General features: G+C 34.9%; 1 protein-coding gene and 1 long non-coding RNA gene across 2 annotated transcripts; one reads left to right on the plus strand and one right to left on the minus strand.

Annotated features, from left to right (window-relative positions):
- The first annotated feature begins 952 nt into the window (after nt 1–952).
- LOC141710956 (uncharacterized) lies at nt 953–1,883 on the plus strand. Its single transcript, XR_012571157.1, has 4 exons — nt 953–1,039; nt 1,192–1,475; nt 1,608–1,686; nt 1,788–1,883. It is a non-coding gene; the product is annotated as an uncharacterized LOC141710956 (long non-coding RNA).
- A 10,757-nt stretch (nt 1,884–12,640) lies between these two features.
- On the minus strand, nt 12,641–15,523 carry LOC141710767 (12-oxophytodienoate reductase 2-like). The gene is made up of 5 exons (XM_074513300.1): nt 15,444–15,523; nt 14,444–14,584; nt 14,203–14,333; nt 13,773–13,931; nt 12,641–13,457 (listed from the first exon to the last, which is right to left on the minus strand). The coding sequence occupies exons 1-5, from the start codon at nt 15,521–15,523 to the stop codon at nt 12,856–12,858; spliced, it is 1,113 nt and encodes a 370-aa protein (XP_074369401.1). The 3' UTR covers nt 12,641–12,855.
- Between the last annotated feature and the right edge of the window lie 5,890 nt (nt 15,524–21,413).

Genomic DNA, 21,413 nt, shown 5'->3' on the forward strand with positions numbered 1-21,413 from the left:
GCAAATGGGACAGTCTCTTATACAAATGGGACAGTCCCTTTACAAATGAGACAGGATATGAGACAGTCTCTTTTAACTGCAGAAAGTAAATTACTGAAATATAAATGCAGTAATAAAGAAATCAAACAATGCAGAACACCAATAGTTTTCACTTGGTTCGGCCCTTACACCTAATCTATGGCCTACATCCAAGTCCCCATGCCAACTAGTATAGAGAATGTATTATATCCACTTAAAACAAATTACTTACAAACTTTCCTTAATTACAATCTTGGCCCACTTGAAAGAAACCTTCACTACGCCATAGATGGCCTATCGCAATGGTTTGATCACGAGTGTTACAATATTATGTTACCTTAGCTATACCCATCTTAGCCTAACGCTACCTAGTAAATTTGATGTTACCATAGCCTCTAGAACATGTTACTATAGCTACAAAGTGTTACATACAGTAACATGTGGAAACTTATGTTACAATAGGGTATTAATGGATAAAAAATAACATTTTATAGATAATTATATATGTATATGTATATAATTATTTAACTTCAAAATTAATGAAGTTTGATAATATAATAAAGATGTATTATTAAAATATAACTTCTATGGAATAATTGATTAATTCTATATTTATTTTAATTACTAAAGTACTTATAAGTTTTATATTATTATTTAAACAATTTTTAAAACAAAAATATTACAAATTATCATGATATGTTATTTTAAAATTAGCTAAACTAAATATTTTGTTTAATTCTATAAACTGTAATAAGTCATTGATATTTTTTAATTAAAAAACATTTGAATACTATTCATGCTTAAATTTTTTATTAGAAACTAAAAATAAAATGAAATTAGCAATTTTTAGTTGGGTTCGTGCGGGCTAAAAGAGGCTTTCAAATTTTGGCAAATGCGGGTTAAAAATTCAGGAAAATCAATCTCTGAAAACATCTCTCTCCCTACCTTCTCTAAATCTCTTTGTCTTGGTTGTTCTCTCTCGCAGCTCTTACCCCTCTCTTAGTTCTCTTTCAATTAAACGGTAAATTAAAGCAAAAATTTTGATTAAGAGCTAAAATTTTACAGATCTATGAATATGAATACTGCTTGAATCGATTCGAGTTTAAAACAGAACTAGGGTTTTTATGTTTGAATAGGATTCCAGTACTAATTTTGTTTTTTCTCTTTGTTCAGGTGCTAAATTGGGATCGAATTAGATTTGGGCTTCTACTTTAAGGTACTACTTTTCTTCCGGTATTTGACGGTTTTTCTGTCGGAGGTAAAAATCAGGTGGGGTTTGAGTGACCAGGTGGAGAAAGCGGTTATGAACCCGGTTTGTTTAAATGGGTCTTCTTCTACGATGTCATTTTGAGAGGGTGGGATTGTAGGGAGATAGGAGGTTACAAGATTGAGAGGGTAGTCTTGGGCGCGGAGATGGAAGAGATGGTGGGATTGAGATTGGCATTCTTCAACCTCAGGTTAGATAAGTTTTGTGGTAAATTTTTGTTTGGGTTTAACAAAGTGTTTTTAACCTTTTCTACATGTATTTATTAGTTTTCATGTATAGTTGTCTGAAGATAAAAACTTATCGATTATCTTACTATCAGTAGAATTAAAGATCCAGAAAGCTTTGCCCCTTGTTTGGTTTTGGCTATGGAAGAGCAGAAAGTGAAGAAATAATGATAAAAGGTACTTAATTAGGTACTTATCTCCTTGTTTTGTTTCAAATGTAAGTTATTCCAGTTATCATCTATTTTAATCGTACAGAGTACTATTAATTTCGAGTTTAGGAGTAGAGGAAGAAATGTTTTTAAAAGAAGCTGAATTGGGGCCTGAATGGTCGTCTAAATTGACAAGCTTTGATTATGAACCATTAGCTGCTGCAAGTATAGGACATGTGATGTAGAGTTTTCACATTATTTCATTTTTTCTTTTATTTCAATTAACATTGCTGCCAAGTATTAATATATTTTGTTCTTTTTATTTGTAATTACAATATATTTTAGGTACATCATGCTGTCACGAAGGATGGCTTGGACGTTGCTATGAAAATCCAGTATCCTGGCGTTGCGGATAACATTGATAGTGACATCGATAATGTGAAACTGATTTTAGATTACACAAATCTGCTTCCAGAACAAATGTACATTGACAGTGCTATAAAAGTAAGTGATGTGTACATTATAATATATTTTACGATCAGTCTTGTTATAGTTAGCCGTGTCATCTTTTTTCTCCTTATATATAGCAAATCCTTTCAATTTTACGTGTATATACAAGTCCTAATTACCTTCCTTGTGTCTTCATTTTGACCTTCATAATAACAACTGCAAATTTAGTTGGTCTTTTTGAATCTAGATTCTGAAATAGGCCCGACAAATCCTGTTTTTATATAAAACTGCGAGTTGATCTCAGATAGTCCCCTGTCTTATTCATCAAGATAGGTTAATCTCATTGTGGCTTGAGTAGAAATATGTTTGTAATCTATTCAAGGAAAAGCAGGAGTATAACTCTGAGAAAGAATCCAATGTTTTACCATATCGTGTATTCGTTTTGCACTTCAAATAAACATATTCAGTATTCCATTTGCAGTTCGATTATACATGTTTTGTATTCTTTTATTACATCAATTATATTTTAAAAAAAAACTTTTCAGGTTCAACAAGATCTTAATTTCATTGCCTGGACATTTCCGACTCCTGTATGGAATTATCCATCGTTTCACTGGTATTGGTTGTATTAGTGCCTTTTTTACAGTACTATGCTAAAATATCTGTGTAGGTGGCTAAAGAAGAATTATCCCGTGAATGTGAATATGAATTGGAGGCGAATAACCAGAAAAGATTTCGTGAATTGTTATCTAATACAAAAGGTTGTTATGTTCCCATGGTGATAGATGGTATACGGAGTAAAAGGATTCTAACTACCGAACTTGTTTCTGGTAAATCACTTTTCCTTCGCCATTAATTCTTGGGCCAGTATTAGTACTTCTATTTTGATAAATTTTAATGTGCAAGATGGATCTTTACACAGCTTCCACGTTTAAGACCTTGCATGTTGTACATTTTGATGGTGAAGGAGTTGTATATATATTTAACCTGTCGATTACTTAGTGATAGTCACATGCATCAATATAAGAAAGTAGGGAGATTATTGAAGATCTTATATTACTAGAAAAATTTGAGATGTAACCCCGAAACACCATTCCAATTTTCCTCTTTTCCTTCTTATGTACTTGTAACTTGTCCTGCATTGTACTTGCTAACTGTAAATGCCATGAATGTTGGTGTTTATTCTAAGGCCGCAGCATTCTAGCTCGAATTTAGTCGAGCATGGTTTATAGTACAGAGTACTATTAATAACACCGACTCCTCCTCTTCTTAATCAACTAATCGTCATATTTGGTATGTCATTTATCCTTTTTATGTCCCTGTTAACATATTTGTTTGTTGAAGTTTTTATAATATTTAGACTTTTCGAGTTTTAGATGTTCTGGTTAATTTTTGCCTAATTATTTGTAAGTTGTATACTCCATGTGGTGTTTTACCAATATTTTTTCACTGAAGAAGTAACATGTGGTCCAGTTATTTAAATACGTTTACTTTCTGGAGAGTCATTGTCATTTCTCTTTGTGATCATGTCTAATTACTTCTTGCTAATTTATTTGTAATTACTTTAATTTACACACATTAATATATTGTATGTTTATTCCAGATTGATGATTTTAACCTAAACTCTCCTCTTCGTTTCCTCTGGACCTTCCTGTCAATTGGTTAATCAATGAAATTAGTTGTAAATAGAACATATGTTAAAGCTATAGTAGTATTTTTATGTGTGTTGTAGGATGTCACCACACTAACTGATTGAACACTACTACTCGAGACATTTTGTATCATACTCTCATTTTCCCTTGTCTTTTTTGTATCAATTTTTGTACTGGGTTGTACAGGCTTTATTACGAGTTCATTCTAGAGGGTAAGGAACACCCAATAAATTGCAGGAAACTAGCAACTGAGAAGAAAAATTGGTTTCTAACTTCTGACAATCACGTAAGGGGTGAATCCTCAAATGTGCAAATTTTGCTGGACTATAATCAACTTCTAAAATAATATGGTGGGTTTATTCTTAACATTTTTTTGCTAATTAAACACTCTTCCCTCTTATTCCGTAAAGGAAGCGAAGGAGATACCACTAAACCTTAATGTGAGTGAGTGGCAAAAGGGGGCAGGGGTGTTGTAATGAATCTATAGTTCTTCAAATTTGTTATTAATTTCACCAACTTCTAACCAAATATGGTCAAATTTGTTATTAATTTCACCAACTTCTAACTAAAGACAATAAAGTCATATACAAATACATATATACAAATACATATAGTAACTTGAACTCGAATATTTTTACCAACTCATCAATTTATTTTTCGTTTTATTAACCTCCAATAACCTTGAAGTCTAAATGCAGACAGATATCTGGAGTGTTGGTGTCATTTTGTGAAAGTTAATTAATACTATGATTATTCCTGGAAGTTAATATATATTTACTAATTGGATTATGTGAATTGTAGGGAACGTGTGTTGGTGGATGGCCCTCGTGCTGGGAAACACATCCAAGCAGGTGTCAAGAAAGTTTATTATCACTTCACCAGCCAAATGAGTTGATATCTGAACATATGTCGTTGGAGTGAATATTAGCTAAGTTTTGTGAGTCAATTGTTCCATGTTCTCTATTAGTAGGGAGTGGGCTTCTGAAGGGTAGGGTCAAGTTTTGGATGTAAATTAGTTGGTTTAATTAGTTCATTTTGTTGTGATTTCCTTATATTGTAGACTTATGATGGTTGTAGTTGGTAGATTTTGAAGTTTTGAATGTAATAGTATTTGATGGGGGTTTGTAAAACTTGATTTGAAGTTTGGTTTGGATTGTTTATTTTATTGACTTGTATGAAATCCAGGTTTTATGGTATGTTCAATTTACAAACCAATCCTATCAATTTTTTTAAAAAAATATGTTACATTAGGTACTTAAATTGGGGCCGCTGTGGGACCCACCCATGGGGCCCCATTTTTTTAACAAATTCTAAATACAAAGGTAACATACATAGTGTGATACTATAGACACAGTTTAATGTTACATTTGACTGCTATTGTAACACAAATGTTACACCAGGCCAAAAGGATGTTACTTTAGGGGCCAAAGGTAACTCGAAAAAAAGCAACTTAATTTTTATGTTACCTTAGGCCTTTTTCTGGCTGTGGTAACACTTTTTTGGGCCTGTTGTAACATTTTCTTGGTGTTGTTGTAGGCCATTTATGATGTAGTGCTTTTCCTAGCACACAGCTACCTAGCACAAAGCTACTTGGCCTTCCTGTTGTAATCAACCTCCCACAACCCGGGATAAGTGATATAATACACGATTCAGTTACAAGAATATAATGTGAAAGTTTACAACTCAAACTAGGCTTCTTGTTTGACTGGATATTCAAGAGATATAAAAACAAGAATGGTGTTTCAGATTATAAAGATAGAACATGGAATCATTAGGTGTAATCTGAAAACATGAGATGTGTCTTCTTCTTAGAAAGAATATTCAAGAGAATGGAATAAGAAGAGTTTTTCAGAGAATAAAGATAGAACGTGGAATAAGCACTTTTATTGAATCTGAAGAACAAGATGTGTATTTATACACACAAATCTAACGGGTTTGATTTTCAAAACAAAGAAGAGATAAGATTGGATAATCTATTTGTTTGAAAATATTTGAATAAGTCTTTGTAAAACAACCCGTTAGTTGGTTGTAAAAGATAAACCTTAGAAATGATAAGATTAGAATAGTTCAAATAGGTTTATCAAGATAGAGTTTGTTTTGGAGATAAACTTGTTTACCCAGTCAAATAGAACTACACCAAACCCTATCACTTACAACAACTAAGACACATAATCTGCATTCTCCACGTACATCTTGAATTAGGTCATCATCAGAAATCTGCAAATCAACATTCTCCCCCTTTTATGATGATGACAAAGAGAACAATTGCTCCCCCTATCAAAAACACTTTAAGCTCTGTTCAAGATATTAGTAACAAGAAAATAGCATATGCAGATTATATCTTTATGCAACAGATATAACAATAAGTATAGAATCAAATGAAATTAGTACATAATCAAAATCGAAAAATAACTCTTTCTCCCCCTCAACATCATAAAAGGGACAAAAGAATTAATCAGACAAAGAACACATACCAAGTTCTCGACGCATCAAACAAAATCTATCTTCAGCTAAAGGCTTAGTGACGATATCTGCACGCTGTTTCTCAGTAGAAATATAAATAAGCTCAATATTACCTTCAGAAACATTATCTCGTAGAAAATGGTGACGAACATCAATATGCTTAGTACGAGAATGCATAACAGGATTTTGAGATATTAATTGCAGAGGTATTATCACAATAAATAGGAATATTTGAGTAAGAAATACCAAAATCCTACAAAGTTTATTGCATCCACAAAATTTGAGCACAGCAACTTCCAGCTGCAATGTACTCTCCTTCAGCTGTAGAGAGAGCTACTGAAGTTTGCTTTTTACTATGCATGCAACTAAACAATCTCCTAAAAATTCACAAGCACCACTTGTGCTTTTTCTATCAACCTGTGAGCCTGCATAGTCAGCATCTGAAAAACCGATTAAGTCAAAGGAAGAGGAGCTTGGATAAAATAATCCCAAGTCACTCGTACCTTTCAAATATTTAAAAATACTTTTAACGGCATTCAAATGAGATTCTTTAGGTTGAGATTGAAAACGAGCACACAAGCATACACTATACATAATGTCAGGTCGTGAGGCAGTTAAATATAACAATGAACCAATCATACCTCGAAATTTAGTGACATCTACAGGTGTACCTTGTTCATCCTTTGTAAGCTTAACTGAAGTACTCATCGGAGTTGATTTAGGTGAGACATGATCAAAAGCAAATCTTTTGAGTAAATCCTTTATGTACTTGCCTTGGTGAATAAATATTCCTGCATTAGACTGATTAATTTGCAAACCTAGAAAGTACTGCAATTCACCCATCAAACTCATATCAAATTCCTTATGCATGCAATCAGAAAACCACTTACACAAAGATTCGTTAGAAGATCCAAATACTATATCATCAACATAAACTTGTACTAAAAGAAAGTTATCACGTTTATGAAAAATAAAGAGAGTTGGATCGAGTGTACCACGAATGAAACCATTGTTCATAAGAAATTGACTGAGACGCTCATACCAACATTGAGGGGACTGTCTCAATCCATAGACAGATTTCTTGAGCTTGTAAACATAGTTAGGGTACTTCTCGTGAATAAAACCTGGAGGCTGCTTCACGTAGACTTCTTCCTTGAGATAGCCATTTAGAAAAGCGCTTTTGACGTCCATCTGATAAAGCTTGAATTTCTTGTGAGCTACAAAAGCCATTAAGATTCGAATAGCTTCTAAACGAGCTACTGGAGCATATGTCTCGTCGTAATCGATTCCTTCCTGTTGGTTGTATCCCTGAGCAACCAAACAAGCTTTATTTCGAATGATATTTCCATCTTCATCTTTCTTATTCTTGAAAACCCAACGAGTACCAATGATCTTGGCATCCTGAGGAGGTGGAACGAGTTCCCAAACATCACATCGCTCAAACTGGTTCAATTCCTCCAGCATTGCCACAAACCAGTGTTCGTCTGCAACTGCTTCTTGAGCATTCTTTGATTCGAATTCAGCAACAAAAGCACAGAATGCACATAGATTATGAAGTCTGCTTCGAGTAGAAATCCCTTGATCTAAATCAGTGAGAAGATTATCTGGTGGATGATTCTTCACAGTCCTAGAAGATTTAGGAAGTTGAATATTACTCATTTCTTCCTCATTAGAATTATCTGCCTGGAAATGAATAGGAGTTGTCTCATTCAAAAGAGACTGCCTCATTTCCGCTTGTGAAGATTTATCCGGAGGAATAACAAAATTCACATTTGAAACACTATCAGGAGTCTTTGGAGTGCCAGAAGATTCATCTGAAGCTTGAGTAGATCCTGAAGAATTATCAGAAGACTGAGATGGACCTGGAGAGTCTTGACTGTTTGATTTGTCAGAATGAGACTGACTCTTTTCAGAATGAGACTGTCTCATTTGGGAATGGGACTGTCTCATTTGGGAATGAGAAGATAGATTCGCAATGTCTTCATCAATTTGAGATATATTCCTTGAGGATTCATTGAACGCAATATTGATGGATTCTTCTACTTTGTTCTTGACAGAATTATAAACACGATAAGCTTTGCTTGTTGTAGAATATCCCAAGAAGATTCCTTCCGTAGATTTCGCATCGAACTTGCCTCGATTATTTTGAGTATCTAAAATAAAACACTTGGAACCAAATACTCGAAAATAACTAATGTTAGGAGTCCTTTTCTTAAGTAATTCATATGGTGTTTTAAGCAAAATAGGACGAATAAGTACTCTATTTAAAACATAACAGGAAGTGTGTACCGCTTCAGCCCAAAATTTTCTTGGAAGCTTACTCTCATGCAGTAGAGTTCTGGCAGTTTCCTGTAAAGTCCTGTTCTTGCGTTCTACTACTCCGTTCTGCTGAGGAGTTCGAGGAGATGAGAATTCATGAGTGATTCCTCTTGATTTGCAGAAGGTTGTGAAATCCTTCTCGAATTCACCTCCATGATCACTATGAATAGTCTTGAGCTTAAATGAATACTTAGTCTCAAGGTTAGTAATAAGATCCTTAAACTCAACAAAAGCTTCATCCTTAGTTCGTAAAAATAATACCCAAGTAAAACGAGAATAATCATCAACTATAACAAAAGCATAATTCTTACCTCCCAAGCTTACATACCTTTCTGGACCGAAAAGATCTAAATGAAGGAGCTGCAAAGGAACAGAAGTTGACACTTTATTCTTAGCAGAAAAGGAAGTTTTCACCTGTTTTCCAAGTTGACATGCTGTGCAAGGTTCTATTTTCTTGTACTTCAGCTTTGGTAGACCTCGAACCAGATCATGAGAAGATATCTTCCGAAGAAGATCCATGTGAACATGGCCTAGACTTCGATGCCAAAGATTCTGCTGATCTTGAACAGTAGCAAGACAAATTTCCTCCTGCTGTTCATCAAAATCTAACACAAAAATATTTCCTTTCCTTTTGGCAACTAAAGCAAACTCGTTAGACTTAGTACCAATATAACATACATTTTTATCGAACTTAACCTTATGACCAGCATCAGTAAGTTGACTTACACTAATAAGATTATATTTCAAACCATCAACTAAACGAACATTAGAAATGGCAAACCTGTCATTACCAATGGTGCCTTTTCCAATAATTCTGACGGTGTTTGAATCTCCAAGAGTAACTAAGCCACCTTCCTTGGCAACTAGAGATAGAAACTTGGATTTATCACCTGTCATATGACGTGAACAACCACTGTCGATGATCCATTTATTTCGCGGAACATGGACCTTTAAACAAACCTGCAAGAATTGCTTTATCTCTTAGGTACCCACTTAACCTTGGGTCCTAGTTGGTTAGTATCACAAATCTTATATAAATGTCTATCTGATTTCTTAATCCACATATGAACAATATTAACAGAAGTATTAGCAGATTTATATCTAGTAGACGATTTATAAGATGAGTTAGAGGAGTGGTCCTTGATACCACATAATCTAGATTCAGCTGTAGGGTGGCCAGCTTTGCCACAATCTCGATATTTCTCATAAAGCATCTTATATTTCATAGGAGCTCGCTTATACCCTCCTTGAAATGCACGTTTCTTGATTGATTCACATCCTAAACCTCCTTTATCAAGAGAAGATTTTTGTTCACCAAGAAGAGCATTCAAAGTTCATTCTCCATGAAAACATTTAGCTAAATCCTTTTCAAGCTGTTCGACTTTCTGCTTTAATTCAGGAACCAAGGAATCAGGAGCACTGTCTTCTTTAACGGTTTCTGGATTAACAAATATTGACTCTTTCTTCAAGGCTTCAAGTCATACATCCTTCATCTCAATCTCATTTTTGAGATATTGATTTTCTTCAGTGAGTTTTGAAACCCTTTCAAGTAAGGATTTATTTTCAGCAACCAAGGCTTCTTCTTTCATGGAGTCATCCATTTCACTAAGAACTTCACTTAATGCTTATTTTAAATAAGCATTCTTTTCTTTCAACTTCTTAACCTGGACCTGCAAATTTAAAATAGATGAAGATATATTTAAATTATACTTAATATTCTGTAGCTCATCATTGTCACTGGAGTTGTCCTCTAGTCCAGCAAAGCAAAGTTGAGCAACTTCATCGTCTGAATCGATCTCCACGTCAGATTCATCATCACTCCAAGTAATTAATGCCTTCTTTTTGTTCTTCAGCTTGTAACAGACCTTTTTGAAGTGCCCTTTCTTTCCACACTCAAAATAAGTATCTTTGCTTTGATTCGTTTTAACCTCCTTGCTCGAATTAGATTTGAAGTCTTTCTTTGGAAACTGTGACTTCATAGGTCGTTTGGAGGCATTGCGCTTGGCAAGAAATTTATGAAACTTCTTTGTTAGAAGAGCAATCTCTTCATCAGAATCATCAGGAGACTCGTCTGCATCTGCATTAAGTGCCAGAGTTTTCTTGCGAGGAGCTTCATCTTCTTCATCATATCTGCGTAGCTGGTTTTCGAATTCTTCCAATTCACTGAACAGTGTTAGAGTATCCATAGTCGAAAGCAGCGTAGAATCCTGCAGAATGGTAACTTTTGGAGCAAACTTCTTTGGCATTGCTCTGAGGATTTTCCTATTAATCTCAGATTGAGGAATGATCCTTTCCAGAAGTGAGATAGAGTTCATCAATGTCAGAAACCTCCCTTGAGCATCTCGCACGCTTTCATCTCTTTCCAACCTGAAACCTTCATAGTCACTTATTAGCAAACTTAATTTTACTTCACGTACCTTAGACGTGCCTTCGTGGCTGACTTTGATCGTATCCCAGATCTGTTTGGCAGTAGTACATGTTGATACTTTTCTTAATTCTGTAGCTACCATGCCATTGAGAAGTGAGTTCATCGCTTTAGCATTGGAGTTCATTGCATTTACTTCTTCTGGAGAAAGATCCTTGAGAGATTTTGGTTTCCCTTCTTTCATAGGAATTGTGAAACCATTTTCTACAGCATCCCATTCGAATGCATCACGCTGGAGAAAGATCTTCATCTGAAACTTCCAATCATTGTAGTTTTCAGCACCATGAAGCAGTGGTGGATAATTGTTTGAATACCTATCTGGTTGAGCCATGGATCACTAGCAAAATAAACACTAAAAAGAGAATTAAATGCACCTGCTCTGATACCAAATGAAATTCATAGGCTCAATAGATAAAATAATATTCTAACTGTCAAGGCAAATGGGACAGTCTCTTATGCAAATGGGACAGTCCCTTTACAAATGAGACAGGGTATGAGACAGTCTCTTTTAACTGCCGAAAGTAAATTACTGAAATATAAATGCAGTAATAAAGAAATCAAACAATGCAGAACACCAAGAGTTTTCACTTGGTTCGGCCCCTACACCTAGTCTATGGCGTACATCCAAGTCCCCATGCCAACTAGCATAGAGAATGTATTATATCCACTTAAAACAAATTACTTACAAACTTTTCTTGATTACAATCTTGGCCCACTTGAAAGAAACCTTTTCCTAGCACAAAGCTACTTGGCCTTCCTGTTGTAATCAACCTCCCACAACCCGGGCCAAGTGATATAATACATGATTCAGTTACGAGAATATAATGTGAAAGTTTACAACTCAAACTAGGCTTCTTGTTTGACTGGATATTCAAGAGATATAAAAACAAGAATGGTGTTTCAGATTATAAAGATAGAACATGGAATCATTAGGTGTAATCTGAAAACATGAGATGTGTCTTCTTCTTAGAAAGAATATTCAAGAGAATGAAATAAGAAGAGTTTTTCAGAGAATAAAGATAGAACGTGGAATAAACACTCTTATTGAATCTGAAGAACAAGATGTGTATTTATACACACAAATCTAACGGGTTTGATTTTCAAAACAAAGAAGAGATAAGATTGGATAATCTATTTGTTTGAAAATATTTGAATAAGTCTTTGTAAAACAACCCGTTAGTTGGTTGTAAAAGATAAACCTTAGAAAGGATAAGATTAGAATAGTTCAAATAGCCTTATCAAGATAGAGTTTGTTTTCAAGATAAAATTGTTTACCCAGTCAAATAGAATTACACCAAACCTTATCACTTACAACAACTAAGACCCATAATCTGCATTCTTCACGTAAATCTTGAATTAGGTCATCATCAGAAATCTGCAAATCAACAGCTAAGTTAGAGACTTCTTCTGCCTATTTCTCAGCCTTCACTTTTAAAAAAAAAATATATACTTCTACTTTTTTAGCGGAAGGTAAAGCTTATCGGTTATTGGTAACTAAAAATTGTTCCAAATGATGTGACGTTGATCGTTGATTATGTGGTAATTTGGGATATTTTTATTAGGCTCGAATTTCTGATTCTAAAGCATTTTTGGTTCCATGCGATGTGGTGCAGAGTACAATACGAACAAACTTACTAAGTAGTACATAGAAACTATCACACCTATAGTTCTGAAGGCAGCCATATTGTATTTTTCAAGATTTTGATTGTTAGATGTGTTTGGGGACCCATAAAAACTAGTTCTTTAACGAGGGGGATGACTAAATGGAATGCCACCGTAAAACCAGGTTTCACTAAGAACGGATTATTATAAGCATAAACTACAACACAATAATAAACTCCAACTGACAGAATACAACACGTTAACCTCAGTGTTTCAAGTTTTACGGTTAAGCACTATTTGTTTCATCAAGAAACGGATAATCGGTGTAGCCAACAACTGGATCAGATGTATAGAACGTGTTTCTATCATATTTGTTAAGGGGAGCATCAAGCTCAAACCGCTTGGGTAGATCAGGGTTCGCCAAGAACAGACGGCCATAAGCAACAAGGTCTGCATGATTCCCAGCCACTGCATTATTACCATCTTCCCTATCATAGCCCCCGGCAACAATCAAAGTACCATTAAATGCTTTTCTCATTGGCACAAGACTCTCGGAGCATTTGAATTTTTCTCCAAGAGTTTTCATCCTCGGCTCCACCACGTGCAAGTAGAGAATGCCATACTTATTCAAGGATTCGGCCATATAAAGTCCCAAAGCTTCTGGATCTGAGTCACCTGATTCATTGTAATCTGCAAACGGAGAAAGCCTTATGCCTACTCTATCCGCTCCTATCTCTTCTGACACAGCTTCAACAACTTGCAAAGCAAATCTGCAACGGTTCTCCAAGGACCCTCCATACTTGTCTGTTCGGTCGTTGACTTGATCTTTCAAAAACTGGTCTATTAGGTATCCATGAGCACCATGGATTTCAACTCCATCAAAACCTGGATATTAAATAAGAGAAAGACGTCATCTATATTGTTGTCGGCCTGCAAGCTAGCTTTTGAGGATGAGACAGACCCAACAGCACCCAATAAATATTAACAGAGCCCATTAGGAACCCCGTATGGGCTTTGGGTATGGGACTAGGGGAAGCCTAGTTACACGGTTAGCATAAGTTGACGAACCCCGTGTGTGAAGGGAAGGTTGCTGGGGTATTAAGTACTACCTAAATAAACTTCCTAGTCACTTGGATATTTCCTTTCACATTATATAGACTCAAAGCAAGTTTGTCAACTAAATGTAGGTTGAAGAAGTAGCAGCCTCCATGGCATTCTTAGCAGCGAGTCTAAAATCATTAATGATTTGTGGGATTTCCTCAGTACTGAGACGTCGAGGAGGGGAACAATCTGAACCATCATTACTAGGGGTGATTGGTTTGTCTGTAGAAGATACCGGAGCCTGTCCTTTTGGCTGGAAACCTACAACATATCAAATTGACAGAAGATATTGTTAGTAAGAGGGTAACTTTACTTTTCTAATACAAAAGGAAGTATCTCACTTGAATAACAATACTATCTATCTTTTGGGACCAATGGGACGAAACAAACATCCATCTTACTTTTTATTGAAATTGCAAATTTTCCTGGTATTATTATTATTGCTTTAAAAGTTATAACTTCAATATTTAGACTCAACTCAAACCAGGATAGAACCTTTTCTTAAAAGGAAATAATCAGTAAAATATAATACCTGAATTTGAAACCCTCCCTACGTGCCAGATCTGGTTAAAAAAGATGCCACCTTTGGCATGAACAGCATCCACAATAGGTTTCCAGGCTTCAACTTGTTCCTTTGTCCATATACCAGGTGTATCCGGATACCTTCAATCATTAATCACTTTCAGTATATACTAATAATACATTTTTGCATTTACACTTGCCTTCACATCTTAAATATCAGAGTAATAACAATCACAGATATCAATATTTACCCATTGGCAGTGTCAGAAATCACAGTTCCTTCAGTAATAAGAAGACCGGCTTTCGTGGTTCTTTGAGAATAATATAAGATAGCATGTGGCTGAGGAACATTTCCGTATGATTTCATTCTTGTTAGAGGTGCCAAAACTACTCTGCAGAGATTAGAGGGCAAAAATGCCATCAGTAATCATCCAAGCTTTTGTGCTGAAAATGATTCTCAAACTAACATAACTCGGGCTCAATAGTCAATATCTTATTGGTAACATTACAGAAACTTGATGATTCTTTCCACAGATCAGGACACTTTTCATTGTAAAATGCTATCTACCACAAAACTGTGCTTAGCAAGGTAGATTCCGAGTGACAAGCACTAATTCAAAAATTAACATATAATATGGGAATATGACAAAAGAAAATTAAAGCAATGAGTTAATCATGACAGAACATACTTGTCTAACGTTTGAGGGAAAATAGTAAAACACATAATTGGTAGTTAGAAAACTACAGAAAAATAAATTAAAGGTATGAGCCTAACATTAATTAAAAAACAAAAAATGAATCCTTAATGGTAACCAGAGTACTGCACGTTCAACTTAAGCATGTAGTATTTCATAAAAGAAAAGCGAAATATTTATGAAATAGAGTTTACAACTAGGATTGATTCAGGTGTTTTTGCAACAAAATAAACTGAAAACCCAACTATGTCGAGGTAAGGATTACAGATACAGGTTATATGAAGAATGGTACTGATCAGCCTTAAGATATTTGACATAAGAACTAACGAATATGGTTCTTAACTCTCAAGGATCAAAATAGGATAGAACACAAATTGCTGGCACACCACTCAGGTAAGAATTTATCAAAAAGTTCTAGTGCAACCTGTACTTACCAACAAAGAATTATAGTTAACTTCAAAATTCAAGAAAATAAATAGAGCCGACTACAAACTACATATGGACGAAACAACAAATACCAACACATGATCAACTAGAAGTCAGCTGAAATATATACCTGTGAGAGAGTTGAAAGCTACCCATTTTGTAAGGGGTAATGAGAGGAATTTGTTGAAGATTTAACATATTATCCGGCATTAATAAAAGACATACTTTTAACATATTTTTATAGGGAAAATTAACTTAACTTTTAATTGAATATTAGAAATTATTCTTTTATCATTGTGAAAAAATTGAATTTTTTTTTAAAGAGGATTGCTTAAGTTTTTAAAATCTGGGGTTATAGCAGCCGGTAGTAATAAAAAATAGTTAATAGCAACCATGCAAAGCATGTGCATTGGATTGTAAATACTAAATGTTAGCATGGCAAATTTTATGCAATCAGAAATAGCAAATGAATGATGGCAACGATTATAAAAATAAACAACCTAGCATCAACCATATAATTCTTCTTTTCTGCTTTCTTCAAGCAAAGAAGCAGATTTCTCCTTTCTTTATTTATTTCTGAATGAACCGAAGAGTTTCAGTGTGCATAAATATCAGATACAACACTTTACTCCCTTAAATATGGTCAATCATAGAGATGATGATATCCAAACTTCTGATTATCCTCATGTCAAACCAAACGCAGCATCATTAATATAGTACCTCTCTGCTGTTAGGAATCTCTGTAAAAAAACAATTTCTTGAATGGCCAAAAACTGCCTTTCGGTATTTTTCATCTAATCTCAGATAATGATCAACATCAAAGACTGTAGTTCCAACTAGGAATGTAATGATTTAGGAAGAAGTAAACCAGAAAATCTATAAGCTAAGTAAAAAAATAAGTAAACTAAAGATGTTTTAGGGAAGATGGTGAAATAGAAGATTAATTTTTATTACTTCACTGCTTACTACAAAACTATGAAAGGTTACTTAGGCTGATGAGACAGACCTCACAGCTGTTCATTCTGTTCATTCGTAATTACATTTAATAAAGGATTTAAAGTTCTCAATATGGAAACTCTTCAAGTACAGATTTCAAGAGATGTTGTATTTTATGAACAACATTTTCCTTTCCATATTCAGAATTCAGGATCTATCTCAACTCATCATACTACACCATTCTTTCTTCCAGTGATTACATCTCCTGTTCAATTTGATTTTTCCAATATACCAGATATATTTCACTCTCACTCTGAGAATTCATATACAGATTTTCATTCTGATAATCATGAACATACTTCAAATAATATTCCAGAAATACCTTCCACTGTTAGAAGTACAAGAATTCACAAAGCACCGGTTCAACTGAATGATTATGTGTGCCATTTCAGTTCTTTGGATTTTCCTAAGACATCACATTGGTGCAATCTTGTATCATTTAATCATTTATCTTTCAATTCCCATTCTTTCATAACCACAACTGCTTCTCTTATTGAACCTCATTCTTATGAGGAAGCTTCTACTCCCAGGTGGATCCAAACAATGGCATCTGAGATAAAAGCATTGCAGGCTAATCAGACATGGATCAGGGTTCCTTTACCTGCTGGTAAAAAGCCAATTGGCTGCAAATTGGTGTACAAGATCAAACTTAAAGCTGATGGGACTGTAGAAAGGTTTAAGGCCAGGTTAGTGGCTAAAGGTTACAATCAACAGTGGGGGATTGATTATGAAGAAACATTTTTCCCAGTGGTCAAAATGACTACTATAAGATTCTTACTTGCTATTGCAGCTAACAAGGGATGGTTTTTACATCAATTAGATGTAAATAATGCTTTCCTTCATGGCGATTTGTTTGAAGAAGTCTACATGATCCCACCACCTGGTTTCTCTAATCCAAATAATCTGGTTTGCAAGCTTATCAAATCCCTATATGGCTTGAAGCAAGCTTCTAGACAGTGGTTTGCTAAGCTAGTGGGGGAATTGACTATTCAAGGTTATATACAATCAAAAAATGATTATTCATTGTTCATAAAGAGCAAAGATGGTTTATTGACAGTTGCTGCTGTATACGTTAATGATATCATCTTGACTGGTGATGATACTGTTGGGTTTCAGAATTTAAAGCAACATATGGATAAGACTTTCAGCATTAAGGATTTGGAAAGACTTAGTTATTTCTTAGGAATAGAAATTGGCTATCTTCAAACTGGAATATCTATGTCACAGAGAAAGTTCACCATGGAAATACTAGAAGAATCTGGGATCAAACATTTTAAACCAGCCGTCACTCCCTTACCTATCAATATGAAATTAAGTGCTGAAGAAGGAGAATTATTCAATGATCCCAGTATGTATAGGCGTTTGGTAGGGAAACTGAATTTCCTAAAACATACCAGGCCAGACTTATCATACACTGTGCAACATTTAAGTCAATTCTTGCAAAATCCCAGGATGCCTCATTATCAAGCTCTAATTCATACATTGAATTATGTGGCTGGAACAGCAGGACAAGGAATAATACTCAATGGTTCTTCCAAGCTTACATTGCAGGCTTTTTCTGACTCAGATTGGGGATCATGCTTAGATTCTAGGAGATCAATTTCTGGCTATGTAATGAAGTTAGGAAAGTCACCTATAAGTTGGAAGTCTAAAAAGCAAAATGTGGTATCAAGGAGTTCAGCAGAAGCTGAATATAGGTCAATGGCTGCAGCAGCTTCAGAGATTACTTGGCTGGTCAGGATCTTGCAAGAATTAGAAGTAAAGGAGTTGGAGCCAGTTGTATTGCACTGTGACAATCAAAGTGTACTACATATTGCTAAGAACCCAGTGCAACATGAAAGAACTAAGCACATAGAAATTGATGTGCATTTTACTAGAGATAAGGTATTAGAAGGATTAATTCAGCTCACGTATCTACCAACCTCAAGTCAGATTGCAGATGTATTTACAAAAATTCTGCCATCTGTACAGTTTAAGGAATTACTGGACAAACTAGGAATGTCTCAATGCCATTCAAGTTTGCAGGGGACTATTGAGAATACAGGATTGGATCAATTGCCAGCTCAGCAATCTGACTAGGAGTGACAGCTCAGAATATTGTTATAACTAACTTCTGAGCACATAGTTTATAAATAGACTAGAGTATCATTCTCTTGTTAGTTAGTTACTGAGCTCATCTCTTTCTCTCTCTCTCTCTGATCTTCATTTCAGAACAAAGATGTATCATCTTCTTTAGTTTTCAATAGTCAGTAATTCAAGTATGTAATCAGTAGATAACTGATATAGTGCTTATGATAAATAAATAATACTCTTCTTCTTGTAATTCATAAATTGTAATAGAAATCAGGAATCAATCTTCTACAATTCTAACTGATCTTTTCCAGGTCAAAAGACTATGTTCAACTCATAACAACTGTAACTGTTAAGAATGTAGCTTAAGAATGTAGCTGTAATTAGCATCCTGGTAAGAGAAGGCTAATGATCTGAAAATACTCAATAATATTTTTACACTCCCCCTTAAGCTGGGTTATAGATGTCAATCAAACCTAGCTTGGACTTTAATCCTTTGAAATTATTCTTAGGCAATGCCTTAGTAAAAATATCTGCTGTTTGATAACTTGTGGGGTACATAAATGGGCTTCAAGATTCCATCTTCAATCTTTTCTGCAATAAAATGTATGTCTATCTCCACATGCTTCGTTCTATCACGGTGAACCGGATTTCTAGAAATATCAATAGCAGCCTTATTATCGCAAAGTACATTTATGGTACCACTTTTGTATATCTTTAAGCATTTTTAGTAGCCAGATTCCTTCACAAATTCCATTGCACATGGCTCTTAGCTCAGCTTCAGCACTACTTCTAACAACCACTGATTGCTTCTTGCTTCTCCATGTAACTATATTTCCCCAAATGAAGGAACAATAGCCACTCGTAGACCTACGATCAGTTAGGGAACCAACCCAATCAGCATATGTAAACACGGACAATTCTCTTGCAACTGACTTCTTAAAAAATAACTCAACTCCTGGACTCTTTTTCAAGTACTGGAGTATGCGATATAAAGCGTCAAGATGTCTTTTTGTAGGCTAATTCATGTACTGCTAACCATTCCAACAACAAAACTGATATCTGACCTCGTATGAGATAAATAGATCAGCTTTCCCACTAATCGTTGATACCTGCCTTTATCAGTTAATTGATCACTTTCTTCCACATTGATTTTATTAACCGGATCCATGGGAGTTGTTGCTGGTTTGCAACCCAGCATGCCAGTTTCCTTTAATAAATCAAGAGTATATTTTCGTTGAGATACAACAATGCATTTCTGTGACCTAGCTACTTCCATCCCAAGAAAATACTTCAGCTATCCCAAGTCTTTAATTTCGAATTCTCTTCCCAAAACATCCTTTAAACATGTGATTTCGTCCAACCAATAACCTGTTAAAATAATATCATCCACGTACACTATTAGTATAGCTCGTTTTCCATCAAGAGAATGCTTTATGAACATGGTATGATCAATTTGACATTGATTGTATCCTTGTTTTTTAATCACTCGGGTCAGCCTATCAAACCAGGCTCGTGGAGACTGTTTGAGACCATACAAGGATTTCTTTAGTTTACACACTTTTCTGAAATTTTCTGGAGAGTCTAGTCTAGGTGGAACTTCCATATAAATTTCTTCCTCCAAATCTCCATTTAAAAATGCATTCTTTATGTTCAACTGTTGTAAAGGCCAGTCTAAATTCGCTGCAAGAGATAAGAAGACACGTATAGAATTAAGTTTTGCAATCGGAGCAAATGTCTCCTTATAATCGATGCCATAAGATTGTGTAAATCCTTTAGCAACTAGTCTCGCTTTAAACCGATTAACACTTCCATCCGCATTTCTTTTAACTGCAAACACCCATTTGCATCCCACTAATTTTTTCCCAGGAGGAAGCTTGACATACTCCCATGTATTTTTTTTCTCAAGAGCATTCACTACCTCCTTTACAGCTTCTCTCCATTTAGGTTCAATGAGAGCATCATGTATATTTTTTGGCACATTTATATCTGTGAGGGTAGTAGCAAATGTCTTATAACTTGGAGATAACTTTTCATAGGATACAAAATTATTGATTGGGTGTTGAGTGCAAGATCTCTTTTCTTTTCTCAATGCAATAGGCTGATCCAAATCATTGAACATAAGGAAATCGGAATTTTGAAGAGCATTACCGAGGCTTTTTGAGGATGATTGACTGATCGGATTGGATTCTTGACTTTGCTTTGATGAATCTTGGTCTCTAACTTCATTTTGAGCTTTAGGACTTCTAGAGTAAACAATCATATCTTTTAATTTTTCTGGTAAAGGAGGATCACTCAGAGTTTTTGATTTTTCAGGTAAAGGAAGATTAGTGATATTATCTATTCTTTCCCAATCAACATAAGGTAAACTTGGAATAGGTAACCCATGACTGATTTCATTTGATATTGGACTAGGATCCTTGCGTGTATCTTGTGCACTAGGCATTTCTTGGACAGAACTAGACCAAATCTGATATTCGTCATTACTATCCCCTCCCAGAATATTAGTTTTGGGATAGAAAGGTTGGTTTTCAAAGAAGGTCACGTCCATTGAGTTGTAAAATTTTCTGGTTTGGGAAGAATAACATTTATACCCATTATGATTTGAAGAATATCCCAGAAAAATACATTTGAGAGACCTAGGATCAAGTTTACTTCTATTTTGTTGAACAACATGGACAAATGTTGTACATCCAAATATTTTTGGAGGAACTTGAGACAAAAATCTGATGTGTGGATGAGAATTTAGAAGGATATGGAATGGAGTCTGAAATTTTAGGACACGTGATGGCTACCGATTGATAAGATAAATTGTCGTTAGAATAGCTTCCCCCCAAAAAATTTTTAGGAACATGAGTAACAAACATAAGGGAACGTGCAACTTCGAGAATATGTCTGTTTTTTCTTTCAGCTACCCCGTTTTATTGAGGTGTGTCAATGCATGAACTAAGATGGATAATGCCTTGATCATGAAGATAGTTTTTAAGGTAAGACTGAAAATACTCCCTCCCAATATCAGTTTTGAGAACTTGAA

Source organism: Apium graveolens, chromosome 3, assembly GCF_009905375.1.
Source record: "Apium graveolens cultivar Ventura chromosome 3, ASM990537v1, whole genome shotgun sequence".
Classification (NCBI taxonomy): Eukaryota; Viridiplantae; Streptophyta; class Magnoliopsida; order Apiales; family Apiaceae; genus Apium; species Apium graveolens.

Coding starts and splice junctions, on each gene's coding strand:
- LOC141710767 (XM_074513300.1), bottom strand. CDS start 15,523: ATGCCGGATAATATGTTAAATCTTCAACAAATTCCTCTCATTACCCCT. Junction 14,334..14,443: donor ATTTCTGACACTGCCAATGG/GTAAATATTGAT, acceptor TAATGATTGAAG/GTATCCGGATACACCTGGTA. Junction 13,458..13,772: donor TGCTAAGAATGCCATGGAGG/CTGCTACTTCTT, acceptor TTATTTAATATC/CAGGTTTTGATGGAGTTGAA.